The 14,862-nt window shown below is 34.9% G+C and overlaps 1 protein-coding gene across 14 annotated transcripts in view; it reads left to right on the top strand.

The window, feature by feature from the left end:
• Positions 1-14,862, top strand: part of LOC113492592 (protein sickie) — a 180,564-nt gene that overhangs the window by 151,311 nt on the left and 14,391 nt on the right. For all 14 annotated transcript variants that reach the window (XM_026870111.1, XM_026870104.1, XM_026870108.1 and 11 more), the window contains one exon: positions 291-365. In XM_026870111.1, coding sequence (XP_026725912.1) covers positions 291-365 — 75 coding nt within the window. The remainder of the gene's footprint in view (positions 1-290; positions 366-14,862) is intronic.

Raw genomic sequence — 14,862 nt, 5'->3', positions numbered from 1 at the left:
TTTTTAACTTCAGTTGACCAATGCAATCATAATAAACCAAAATACATAGAGCCATGTTGTAAACTACCCAAGAAACGAAGTAGTTATTCCAACTGTAAATCTAAAAGAGAAGCCAATTTAGTACTTGACGGTTCAGAATTTATTACCCATACTTTATCTATAATACAAAATCTTAAATCTTGTTTTCACTATTGTAAGGGTCTACTTTGCATAGCGAAACTGGTTGTGGGGTCACTAGAAAGTGATGGTTAAATAAAAATATGACACTAAAATCTGAATATTTCCTCTAGGTCCGGAAATTGAGAAGAGAACTCGCCGATGCTAAAGAAAAAGTACACACACTGACAACACAGCTGACAACTAATGTAAGTACCTTTTCAAACTAAAAATAATTGTTTGGCACATTTATTTAATGTATGTCGTTAAGCACATTCTTTAGATACCAGGTCAACGATCTTAGTGTTACCTCAAAGTTCGAATGTCCTAAAAAGGATAATAGGAACTCCTTTCGCGTAAAACGGAGTCGAAATTAACTCTTCTTAAAATAGCACTGTAATTTAAGCGAATACATTTGTCATATAGGTCATCTAAATACGCACTGAAATATCTTTAATTAAAATTGTAACATGAGATGGTTCTTTCTATAGTACTTAATACACATTTGAACACCGTCTCTGATACAATCGTAACATAATACCATCTCTGTAGACAAAATAATGACTAGCTAACCACCTTGTAAAGCTATCTCAGCGATGATATGCTCAGTGATGCCTAGCTGCCAGCCTTGTTTTTGTTTAGTCACCTCGTAATACATACCGATCAAATTTTGTGGTTATCATGTTTCACAACAATGTGGTTAACTACAGATCTCCCTGTACACATCTATACTTTCTCTCCAGGCCATACTATCTGACTTGAAACATCAAGATTTTGTTTCATACACTTTTGAACGTAATCTGTACGTCGTGTCTCAACTTTTGGATAATATTTCCGATAACCCATCGCAGCCCTTGGGATCATTTCAAGAAAGTTAAGATGGAATGTCACAAGTTAGGGGTCAGTAAATAATATCGGAGGTCCGTGCGGCCGTGAGACGCCCGGTCGCCCGTTTCCTCCCATATCGGGCTTTAAGAATGTATGCCAAATGCCAACTGCCACCGCGGCTATCTACTGTAACATACGATGCCCAAGTCAAAGGCGAGGAACTTGCTTTATAAATCAATCACTACCGTAATTCGAAATTTCGATTTTTAAAACTAGAAAAATACCTCTTGCCTTTAAAATAAGTAATTGTCATTTACGAGCGTTCTTAATGAAATTACCAGTTTTTCGCTTGCCTCCCATATCTTGACCGCACACATGACAAAGCGGCTATAAATGTGAGCGAATATGGCGAGTGACAACTTTGAACTTGGAACTCCTGATGTAGTCCAGATACCAGACACTATGTATATTATACTATTATCTTGTGTGACCATTATCTAGACTAGAGTACGTGAAGACAAATTTTATCACATAATAGTCATACAATCCGAAATAATACATGCGCTCTATTATGCTAAGACTATAATGCATAGCGTCAATAACAGTGTCTCACTCGTCCTTTTTTGCATAGAGATCTCGAAATTCAAACTCTGGTAGCCAAAACCAATGAGAGATATAATATTAAAATTGGCAAAAGTTACAACGGGCAAGTGTTAGATCTTGCAGAAGTGGGTTTGGTGTGGTAAATCTACTGCTTTATTCATGAAGCACATTATGTGCTACTAACAATTTTATAATTTACAGACGCTAATTAAAATGACATGTTTATCAGTAAAGCTTTATCTCCCAAGCTGTCAAGAATATCTTGACGCTGATATGATGAAAGTAATTGACATATCAATTAGCATATTACTGTCTATTATTTTTTGTAGGGCTAACAACCTCAAAGCTTATATTATGGTGTCAAATATTGATTGAAGAGTTCTTATTGAATGCGTATAGTAGCTATTTATCTGTGTGATGTTAAAAAGATAAAGTACCATCAAATACTTGATAGATGTGTCAAGTATGAACTTCAAAAAGAAGAAAGTAAAAACATAATTATGTTGTAAAGTCCGCGCAATATGTGAAAGTATCAACAGGAACATTTCGTTGTTATACAAAAGGCAGACGAAAACTTTTTCTTTGATTGAAGACGTAACGGTTATCGATCTCATTAAGGTTCCTACAACAGTTCAGTTAATTCGTCTGGACAAACAAAAAGTTGACTTTTCAATGAATGTCGTGGAGTATATTTTTTTCTGTTCCTAATTTACTGGTCGGTAAAGCATCGCCGACATACATAATTCAAAACGAAAGACTTCCAATGTTCTTGCGTTGCCATTGTTTAGTTTTGTACCGATTGTGTTGTACGCGACTCAGCCATAGTGCATGATGTCGCGTCTCAATGCCACATCATTGACTTTGACATGAGAATTATACAAATAAAAACTCATTTTAGAAACACAAATGTTGACATTGAGAAAGCTATTCTCTTTAGTGTTGTTTTAGCGTTTATGGTTTCGATAATGACCCAGACAATGCGAACGATGATCGTTTTACATTAATATTAAAAGCGTGGCAATGTGGACGGTTACTCACGGGATCTCAATTGTATTCAATGGCGATTTAATTTGATATATCGATCGCCGTTCTTGCCCTGCCTCGTGTGTTACAATTCTTAAGTGTTGATTATTTCCAATTCGTGGTGCATAGTGCAATAAAAACATCTCATTTTACCGTTACTTTATTGTTATTGATGAACCTACAGGCATGTTTTCGTTTTAGTAATTAGTCTTGATACAAGAAAGGGTAACCCAAAGAGAAGCTCTGATTTTCAATTGTTTTAAAATCTAAAACCCAGTTTCTCGTTAAGTTCTTTTTATGATATTGAAAGCTTGAATAATGTATTTTCTACGTCCAACATAAACATGTACCTAATATTCATGTTTTGATTGTGTTGTGTATACATGGATAAAAAGTAGTTAGCACTTCAAATAACGTTATTAGTAACTATTGTTTAATGTAACAAATGATGTTGGCACTTTGCCAGTCCAGTCAAAGAATATGGTGGCTCGTATTGAATACCTAACACACCATCCATATGCACTACGTAGCGGAATTATTCACTTAAAAGCTAATTGCTCGCAACAAGCCTGGAAGCTATAATAATTTCGTGGGGTATATTTTCTGCAGTTTACATTTCATAAAAAGGATTTAAGCAATTCTGAAGACTGCGTTTATTCGTGCACAATCTATTCACTAAATTGATTATTTAATTGAATACATTGGAAACCGGTTGGAGTATACTAAATTTTTATGAGCCTCTAAATCTCCCGAATTCCGATTTTTTACAATATCGTACGTTTGTCGCAGTAGCCGCGTGAGCATGGACGTTATCAAATGTAACTCGAGCTCGTGGCCCATAAATCCTCAGAAGTGCCTGCCGCACTTGCGCAACAAGTGCCTCGCGTACTATAAGATAAAGTGTGTGACCCGCCTTTTTTACTGCTCTATCTTTATAATTGTTATCTCGACATGTTTTAGACTAAACTTAGAGCTACTAACTAAATCATATTTTAAAATAAAACATATTAACAAAAATCGTTTACCGTGACATAACAGTTAATAATAGTTAATACTTTATTTATGAAACTGTTTAAGTTATATTATTAAAGTTTTTCTCCACACCCTAATTTATAACCCTCGTCCCCATCCTGTCTGTAATCAATAGACCGTGAGTTACTGGATTGATCAGTGATCCGGGTTCTCTGGGTTCCGTGACTCAGTTACAAACACTACCACACTACCATCAGTCAAGCCAGTGTAGACTGCGCCTCGGTAGAGCGCGGTCGTGTGCGTTAGAGCTCTACCGCTTTATGCACGTTTTAACTTCGGACTTTATAAACAAACAGTTCTTATATGTTGTGTGTAAATGTGATATTTGTGAAAAGTGCTTCATGGATTTAATTTGGACTGTGTTTTGTACGAGTTTTGGTACTTACTTTAATTCGAGCATTGTACTTTCAGTCATCTTTTGAACTCCATATGAGCGAAACACGTTTGATTATAGTTTGTTGTTTTGTTACCAAGACATCCGGGTCTTGGTTTTCTATAAGTTATCCATATTAAGCTGTTTTAATGATAAAGCATTTTGGAATGATTATTTACAATGACCTGTAAAAATGTAGTTGAAATCATTGGCGGTTACAATTGGTCTACGTTTGTTATGTATTTAAATAACATGAATTATATTACCATACATGTATCAGTTACTACATCTATACTTAGTCCAGACTATTTCGGTTAATACAATGTTCTCGTTCTACTATCTGAGCAGTTTACTAAGGAGCAGGTAACTGCGTCCCTTTTTTACCCGGCAGCGTTCGAAAGAAAGCCCCTATTGAGAGATCCTGCTTGCTGCGAACAATATCCCTTTCATGAATTTTGTTTACGTCCACTATTGAACATACTAAACTTGTCCTTGGGTTATTACTTACAAAGAAACAATAGACGTTTTACTATATTGGCTGCGTACGAAATGAGTTGTCTAAGTACTAATTTTGAGTTACGGCAACATTAAACCTTTTGTCGACCGAAACATTTATTGTATACTTATATTTCTTCAGAAACAGTCGTATGTCGAATATAATCGTCTTGAGTATTGATGACCATGGCACTTGTCAATTGGGAAGAGTTGCGCGTGTCCCCGCTAACGTTTTAAGCTAACATCAAACGCAAACCGAAATTCTGTTTATAGACGATCTGGTTCTATTTGGGGTCAAACGTTTGATATTTAACTCGTTTGATGTGTTTTACGGGTGTATTATTATAACCTGCAGTTTAGTATAGTTGCGTTGACTGCACTTTTACGTGAATTTTAAAGATACATTAAAGTTTAATGTCCTTGCTAATTATGTTCAACGCCTGGTTATTACTGCGATAAATAACATCTGCTCTGTCGTCAACAAGTCTCAGTTATTACTTCCTCGAAATATTTTTGTAGAGTACGTTTACTCTACAAAATGAAATCGGTCATTAATGATTTGGGCTATTTCTTTAATCTTAAAAAGATAAAACTTATCGCTATTGTGTCATACACGCAAACCGCAAGTTTACAAACGACATTAAATACCTTCTATAAATTATTGCTTTATTGGCAGCACACAAGCGAGTGTCTTTGTTCCGTATATGGAATGCTTTTAAACTTATATTGTTATTTTAGTTTGTTCTTGGGATCTTTATGGGTGCGATAAATCAATGTCGTGTATTAACCCTTCTTGGTGTAGGGCCAGTAGGAAGCTAAGACGAGTGCAATGCTCATATCACCACAGGACAACGGTTTTTGCCCTATTTACGCAACTCGCTTGCAGCATCCCTATGTAATCTAAACTAATCTATGCAAACATGTCTAGGTATCTCTTTACTTCGCTCTACTTAGCATATCAAACTACGTTTTACAGATAACAAGAATGCTCTACTTCTAAGACGGTTCAGTCAAAAGACTCTTCATTATTTCTCAATCGCTACATCCTATTTTATTATAATTGTTTTAAATGTCTATGTTAATTAAGAAAGACATTTATAGTTTGTTTACGTAAATAAAAATATAATTTAAAAACTATTAACAAAACTTACATGACATTTGTTAGTATTTAAGTTACCGATTTACTATGTTTTAATAACTTACCTGCCTATATCTACTTTGTTTGTTTGATCTAACTTGCCGAAACAAAAAGATAACAACAAATAACGGCATATCACTAATCTTATCAATACTTTTTATGTGACTGTATTGCATTCGGTAAATACCTTTCGGTTTCAATATAATTTTACATGTGAGTAATAAAATTTTGTGACCAGGAATACGCCGTCTTTGGCTTGCAAATCTGGAAATAATATATTCAAATATCGAATACAGAAAGCGGCACTCACTCGTGGCTACAGTTCGCTGTCTTCAATCAAAAGCGCGAAGCGCCTCCTCGACACTGTCAATTGAGGTTAATTCGTATGGAGACTGGCCAGGGATCTCTTGATAGTGCCCCTACATTATTTATTTGTTCAATAAGCTAAATGGCCTAGTAAATAACCTTCGTTTTAAACAAATTGTTATTTTATTACTGAGACTTTCTTCCTGGGCACCTATCAAGTGTTAGTTTAAAATAGTAAATTCTATTTGGCAAATAAGGATGGTCTTTATTTTCGAGTTGAAGGATACAGTATGTGGCTTTTACGAGCACCGATGTTAACATAATCTTTAATGTTTTATATACAGACTGGGCGCATCACAACTGAAAATAGTGTTTATAGAACAAAGACAACGAACTCGTAAAATGCACGTAAAATAACTTGAACTTGCAGGTGCTTTCATTATTGGAAACAGTATTGGAATATACGAAGTAAGGAAATTATTGCTCTAGGTAATTAATAAATAAAACGTAACACAGTAATTAGGTAGAGCTGTGTGAAATCTGAAATAATGCAAGAAAATAAATAATATCGGAAGCATAAATTAATCACAAAAATAGGTTTTAGTAATAGTTCCAAAACCACGTTTTATTAGAAGTTTTAATTGTTAGCCACTAATTTAATAATTATCGCCCGCACTGTTGAATACATAGGTAATTATAAACATAGGTTGCTAACTGCAGAAACGGGAAAGAAATCGTGTTTTTTAGTAAGACATATATACCCTATATCCTTTGAAATGCAGTGTTTATGTGTTTTAAACACGTAACATTTGGTGTCAATGACACATTATCACGCAGTTGTTCTGGCTATTCAGTTTTGAAATTTATTGATATTGCTACGTAAATGCATGTTTTATAGTCATTTCTTTCGAACGAAGCTTTATTATGGCAATGATTGTTCTATAAACTTTAATTGTTGGTATTTATTACTGAAAGTTCTTACCCTTTTTGAAATAATCCGGTACAAGATTTTAATAAGGCTCTATAATGTAACTCATTCTATTATAATTATACCGAAATAGACCTGTCAATTTACAAATCGTATTGTTGTGTCCTATTTGTTGTTAATTGCTACCACATTGTCATGACTTGTATATTTATTAAGCGTTTCTAACGTGCCGTTGTAATGTCGTTGAACAGACTGCGCAATATCTTTAGGCCATTTAGAGATAATCGAAACTTGTTCTGAATACCATAAAATGTTCCTTATCTTGAATAAGTACTAAATATGATTATTTCTCAAGTTGTTCAAAAATAAAAAAAGATTATCGTTGAAAAAGAGTATGTTACTCAGTAAAATAAAAGGTGAACATTTTAAAGTATTTCTTCGTTACTTGCGGTTTATTATTTCCTAGAATTTTATCGACGACGTAACTACTTAGATACAATAATATTAAATTAATTTATGAGCGAAGTACGTAATAAGAGTCATTAGTTTTTGTACTTAGGAGAGCAATTACGGCCTTCAAAATATTATTTATGTTTTGCTTAAACTTGGTAAATTGAACATCAATCAAGTTATTATGTTAAAGGCAACATAAGTAGTTCGATAATTTCACCTCGGCAGGGATTTTATCAATGAATTACGCAAGTTAATACAAAACCCGTTGGGCGACTGTTGCGTCACCACCAACGGCCGCCGACCTTGACAGGAAGACTGTTATTAAAAATACCTACTTTGGTGTGACTTATTCAATATCTTCGATGATCCTTGTCGTAAAAAATACGTAGGTACCGACAGCACGGATTCATATATAACCGATAATTTAAATGTGCTGTATAGAAACAAGTAACTACTTCCCTGAGTGGTTTATCCGTTATCCTGTGTAGAGTTCAATAGCAAGCACGGAAGGAAGCTCTACAAGACAGGATTGTACTTTATCTACTTAGTCAGGAAGTGCTTGCAGCAAACATGTCTACTCGAAAGAAGATTAGCTAAGGCTCAAGCTCATGTTACAGTTTCTGTCAACTCCTGATAAACATACAACGTAATGTAAACACAATTCTTCTTAAGAAACGTTTAATGTCACTTGGTGGTCGAGACTGACTCAACAAAAAAAAAGAGATAACGCCGTCAACGAATGACCGGTGACCATGAGTCAACTGTATGACGGCCTCATTTGGTGTCTGCCGTAATGACAGTAGTTCTGTTACCGTCTCTACAATAAGAATACATACAATAACGTGGGTCCCATTCACCTATATAAATCCAGTTGCTTTCTACCGTAAATAGCTGTAGCGTTTTTGTATGATTATCGTCACAGTTGATTAATAACTGTTGTTATCATTAGCATGACAATAGCTCTGAATGGAGGTCGGAGGTCATGTCGGTGCCCCTAAAATCCAGTGCTGCGGTACCTAATATAACGTGCCTATGTATGTAGACTTACAGGAGAGGCAAACAATGCGCCCAACCCACGCAGTATATTTGCTTGTTACGACCGTCGTCTGTGAAATTTGCTCTTGTATTACGCACCTACTTATTCTCGTGGTTACTAACCGTACCAGTGGAACTATAGGTATCAAATACATAATAATAAAATATTTTAGCTAAACGTTGAAACCGTTGATATGTATAGAAATCACATGTTTATGATAATCGAAACTGAGATCGTGATAAATCTGCGAATGGAATTTCCAATACACATTTGAGTCGTTAAGGGAAACATTGAGATTTCGGCGTAATTTAGTCATACGTTGATAGAATGTTATCTTAAGTGTATCTTTAGTAAATTCTGACATGTTGGTACAACCTACTTAACTGATGCTTGATATTTTATAACCATAGATAGCCTCAGCTAATTTGAGTTCCTTGACCGCGTTTTTAAAGGCTAATTACAAAAATCTCGCAGATGACTGGGTATTGTCGATGTGTATTCCGCGCTTGTAGGTAGGTTCGTATCGAATGTCTTCCCATCGAGTGTGCTCTTATAACGGCCATCGAGCCATGTGCACGACAGATGCTTGCCTTCAAACTGTTGCTTGAACGCTCAATCATTTTGTATCGGTAGGCAATGGACGCAATAGCTTCGTATTGTCTTAAGTATACTCTATATATATGTATAAGTAGTACCGACTTTACAGACATATAGTGATATGTGTAATGATAACTGACCAGATACTTTTCCTTGTTTGTAAGAAGGAATTACGCACGTAGAGACACTTATTTAGAGGTCAAGTGTGGCATAATAATTACTTCATTCCATTGAGATCATCACTATTAACAATATTGTCCTTTTTGCGCGTGATTTACACATAAGATATATGATAATACATTTAAATGTTAATTGAATATACTAAGAATAGATTGACTAGTAAATTATTTATTAAGTTTTTATCGTTGCTTTTGTGACGCTATATTATTCGTATTGCTTACAAATGTTGTTAAGGAACCTAACATAATAATGTTTAACATTCCGAAGTTGATCTTACATGTAATAGGTATTATGTCGTTAAAACATCTTGTTAATAATAAACATTATGTACTTATAGTGATTATATTGAAACAAGTAATTTTTGCGGTGATAAATTTTATGATTCGATGTTCGTCCATCAAAAACGTTTTAAGAAATATTTAACAAATAAAAATAAACTCAACATTAATTTAACCTTAAAAGGTTTCTTAGTGTGATGGTTCATTAATTTTATTGGCGATGTTATGAAAACATTAATATTCTTCAAATCGCAAACTATTATTTTTTATGACCACGCTGTGTGATTTTCGTATTCGACGATTGTAATTATATAATTCCGGATTTAAACACTAAATTCTCATAAAAAAACCTGTCTAACGTACTTTCTATTATATATTTATGTTTTATATTTATGTGTAAATGTCACTTTAAGTTTGATAACTTCCTTAATATTTATATTTAATATCAATATATCTAAACAGCCCGGGGTTATCTTACGATTGAGTAAGTTAGTCTCAGCGTAAAAGATAAATGTATTTTTATTTAAGACAAAACTCAAGTTGTATAATAACGAATAGCGTATTTGTTCCGGTTTAATATTTAGTTTGGAACGTGAAATTACTTTAAATTACTGGTAAATTATCTGAAATAATAACTCGTGTTCCGACGAAAAATAGTACCCTACCTTGTAAATATCAGCTTAAATACATGCTTGAGGCAGAAGTGTTTTGTTTTATGGTCCCTTGCTACTTGTAAAACGAGCACAAAAAAGTCATTGACTTCTTTATAGATAGAAACATTATAACAGATTCATAAATAGTGCTTCATTTTAAGTAGTCAGTCACGTGAAAAATGGTTCAACAATTTCCAAACAAGTAATTAAGGTCATGACATTCTTACGTTTTCTTTGCATATATAGGCGCGTGGTTCGAATGCTGTTATCATGATATTATTGCTTTTCTAAACAATCGATTCTCATATGTTCAAACGGTGCGGCATTGCGACTTGCCATAACAACCGTTAGGGCCATGGTCTCATTGTTGCACTTGTTCTTGTACCTTTACTAGATAGCTGTGTCAAATAAAGCTCTAGAAAAGAGTATGCTTAATGTTATAAATAATTTAAAACAAAAAAAAACCGGGATGAGCTTGGAAAGGAAAAAAGAAATGAACGAAAACGAATTTGGTCCATATTCAATGAGTTCGTTTGTAATAAAATTGAAACTAACACCTTACCCAACTGGTATTTAAATAAAAATAGATTAAATATTACTACGAAACCGCATGTATATAAACTTCCACAATAAGGTCTGGTTACATATCAAGTTGGCAACGAAATAAAAATAAACATAATCGTTACACTAACTTTTTATTAGCCTCTATAATTTTATTTTGTGTTTTCTATGTCTCTTTTTTCAAACAGCAAACGTAATCCACACGAACTAAAAATTCCCTTATAACAGAAGATAGCATATCTACATGATTATTCATGCTTTTGCCAATTCAATTTCGGGTACCGTTATCAATACAAAAATGCTATAATCACGACCATTGTAATGCAGTTGCATAGTACCTAAGTTTATTTACAAACGTCAGTCAACGAGCACTGGGGCAGGGTTATTGAAATGTTACGAAATGACCATGAAATGAAAATAAGTATTGTGCTGGGCGCTGTTACTACGGACTCCGTATGTAAAGGCTACACACCACAACAAACAGGTCGTTGATACGCGAACGAAAGCCGTACGAGTGCGAAAGAGAACGATATATAAACATTATGTCGTCCTTTTCTCTAGTATACCTGGCAACGGTTCTCAAAATTTTGTTTAAAGGGATTAGTCTATAAGATTCCTTACTTTTTATCAACGATTTTACTAATGACTCTTAATGATGAATTAATGAGTCAGGGTTTTAGCTTTTGTTCGCTACCGTAATTACGGGTTTGAATACATTTATAGTTACCTGACTTCCTATGTATTGTACTTCTTTGAATAGAGATTAAAAAGTAAGATATAAAACGTAACTAGACTAGGTAATATGAGTTTGAAGTATTTATAGAATGTTCTGTATTTTTCGTACAACTCGTCAGACATGTCCAATAATAACACTTTGAGAACATTAAAAAAGGACAGCGATGCAAAGCTACAGGAACTGTTCCCGGCGCTCCCCTCAGTCTGAGACGTTTGCTTGTTCGATTGGCGCCCGCGATCGCCCCCCTCATAATTTATGACTTAACCCGTATAACTACATGACCTACCATTATTTATTTGAACAAGTCGCGTAACACGAGGCTTGACTAGTCCTTTTTTGTAACCCGTTGTTATACGTAATATTTTTCTTGTAATAAAAGTCGCTTACAAGTTGTGTCCGTAACTTTTGTAAACTTGATGTTTGTAAACGAACCTTAGACTATATTTGGTTCCATCGTAGGTATATACAGCGTAACATAATTTTGTCGAATGCAAATGACTTATTTCATGAGATATCATCAAATTTTGACAACAAATAAATAACATAACGGCCAATAAGCATGCTAAAAGGTTATTCAACTCAATTATATTTCTGAAATAATTTCAGTTTTGCACAAATGCCTTAAGAACATTTCTGATATATTTTGTAAACATCGCGTCAATTTGTCAAAGGAAAGGCTGCGGAGCCCTAAAATAAATGATTTATCGTTACTAATTTCGAGTAAGCTATGGTTGTTGACCACGTCTGTTTAGTATGTGTAAGCATTACTCCGTATATAGGCAACCGGTTACGCTATTGTTTTGTGATGCAGATGAATTATGCAGCACTCGTAACTCTGGCTTTTATGATCTAACTCATCGCCGATAAATCACAGTCTACAATGTCGTTAATCGAGAAATATTCCACTTAGGGTTTCAAGTTCATTTACACTTATATCTTGGAAATGAAAATGATTATTGATATATTCATAAATACTTCCTCGCTAGAAAAAGCTTGAAATTAACTAGGTATTTATGCGAACACTTACCTTTACTATAATAGGTAATAATATCAATGCAGCATTGTTTGAATCATCAGAAATATGATAATTATGTAACATAACTTAAGTTACATTAATGTTCACACGCCTTATTGAAAAGCCACACACCACAGGTAACTATCAGTGAACTTAAAAAATAGGACTAGCTATATAAGATTTTTTTACCTTCTAGCATGATTTATAAAGAAACTGAGTTTATAAATACTTGATAGTGACATGCACTTGATAGTGACATGCACTTGATATTATATTTTATCAAACGCCTGTCACATCTCGAGCCTAGCCGTCATTTATAATACGTAAATGCGTACCAGCGTAACTCAATAGGTACTACTACTGCGTTAGAAAGTTGATATCACATAAGGCATCACAATCATATCAATTCGGAAGAAGAACTGCACATAAAATCGTATAGTATGTACTGCATATCACAATTTGTTTTGCTGGTTAAATCCAGTCTGATTGCTGCAGTAGCAGTAACTATTAAATGAGCGTATGGTAGTTTTAAATATCGTTGTGGTTTATTGAGTGGATCTCTAAGATTATATTGAGCCGGAAATTGAAGCATCTTAATGGATCCCAAAAATAAATCTCATTCATATTTATACCGCTTTCTTGACGGGTCAAGAGTTTTTGATATTTCAGAATACACCTATTTCTTATGAGTTCAAGGATCACTTTTGTTTAATATGACTATTCATGATTGAACTTATAACATTTAGTCTTCCGCCGCCAATGATTTCGATTACATACATTACAGGAATGAAAGTACCAAGGCTACGTAGATGCCAGGTTAGACGTGTATTTTGCAATTTTCCGCTTTCCAGGTAATAAGGAGGAACAAGTGTAGTGCTCATTATCTCACATTGTTTTGTGGTCGGTAATGGTATGGTGATCGTTCATACCTAAAAACTATGGAAACCATTACAGTGTTTATGATAAAGACATGTTAAATACACCTAACATGGCAGTGACTACATCTCCGACGTATCATGGATCGCCGATACACGATGGATTTGCCACGATCCGAGCGCCAAGAAGCAGAATAAAAATAAGAAATCTAGTGGAACCAAATCACAGCAACAATCTACCTCAAAGACACTCTGAATATTTCACGCTAAACAGAACACCCAAAAACAGTTTTTTAGAAAACAGCTGTGGAGTGCAGTATGTAAATAACGTAACAGCAAATAATACGTATAATAATAAACCATCACGACTCAGCTTTACAGAACCTATATATGCCAAAGTTACTCCACCACATTCGAAAAGCAATTCCCCAGTGAAAAGTTTAAATGGCAAACAAGAAACACATTATGATTCTATAGACACTAAGCCACGTAGACGTTTAAAAAGCTTAGAGCTCCCGTCGGAGCAGGACGTAGGCGGTGGCGAAAAAGTTGGAATCTCGAACTTGAGTAACGGCGAGCGCCAGTCGTATGAACAGCACGTAGCTAACCAGGATGGCGGCGAGCTGCATTCCGTACGCACGGACTTTACTGGTTCCTCAATTGACTGTAGAAGGAGCCACAGCGATCGAGATAATTGCTCAGAATCGTCATCATACTTCACCGATAACGACAGGCCTATATCAAGTTACAGCGATAATTCCACTATACCATCTACAGACACTGAAGATGTACTGAAAGATTTACCGAACAAATCTAAATTTCATAGGTCTCCCCAGAAATACGCTACATTAAATTTACGAAGACCAAAATTCATAGACCTAAAACCTACCAACATAAAAGATAATCAGTTATACGGAAGTTTGCATCGAAATAGAATAGGGTATCATTCAGAACCTAATACTCCTTTAACTGATGAACATGCGAGCTTACACGGTGAACCCACTATTCTTAGCGAAGTGCAACAGATACCAAGAATGCCGTTGCAAGGTAACAGAAATGGATTTAAGAGATCTGTTAGCGAAAACAATGGATTTTCGAAACGACTTAACTATAGGCATTCGTTTAGTGCTGACTTAAGACCACAGCGAAGGCCCCATAAATGCTGTGAGTGTATAACTGGAATTCCTGCAGAAGAAGATTCTGAGCAACCGTCTTCCCGCCCATCATCAAGGACATTAGGAACGCTGTATGAGTCACACGACCCGAAAGTAGGATGTCAAACAATTCTGCGTTCCAAGCCACCTGTGCCATGGTGGGAATTGGCCATCAAAAAGTCCCGCTATAAGAGTTGTCCAATCTTAGAAGAGGTAAGATTCTTTATTGTTTATTCTCGTTCGTTTATGTGATATTACATTGTTAGTGATGTTTCTCATTCGTGTTTCAACAAATAGGTACTCACACATTTTTCGAAGAACACATCTATACTATAATTATCTTAAAATAATGAGAAAATACTACGTACCCAACCAATGTTGATACAATCGCTTTTTACACATTTCTCTTCGTGAAATCGGAATGTAGAAGGTGTGGTTTTTG

This window comes from Trichoplusia ni, chromosome 4, assembly GCF_003590095.1.
Source record: "Trichoplusia ni isolate ovarian cell line Hi5 chromosome 4, tn1, whole genome shotgun sequence".
Classification (NCBI taxonomy): Eukaryota; Metazoa; Arthropoda; class Insecta; order Lepidoptera; family Noctuidae; genus Trichoplusia; species Trichoplusia ni.
The sequence above is the reverse complement of the archived record's forward strand: the minus strand, read 5'-3'. Positions and strand labels throughout refer to the sequence as shown.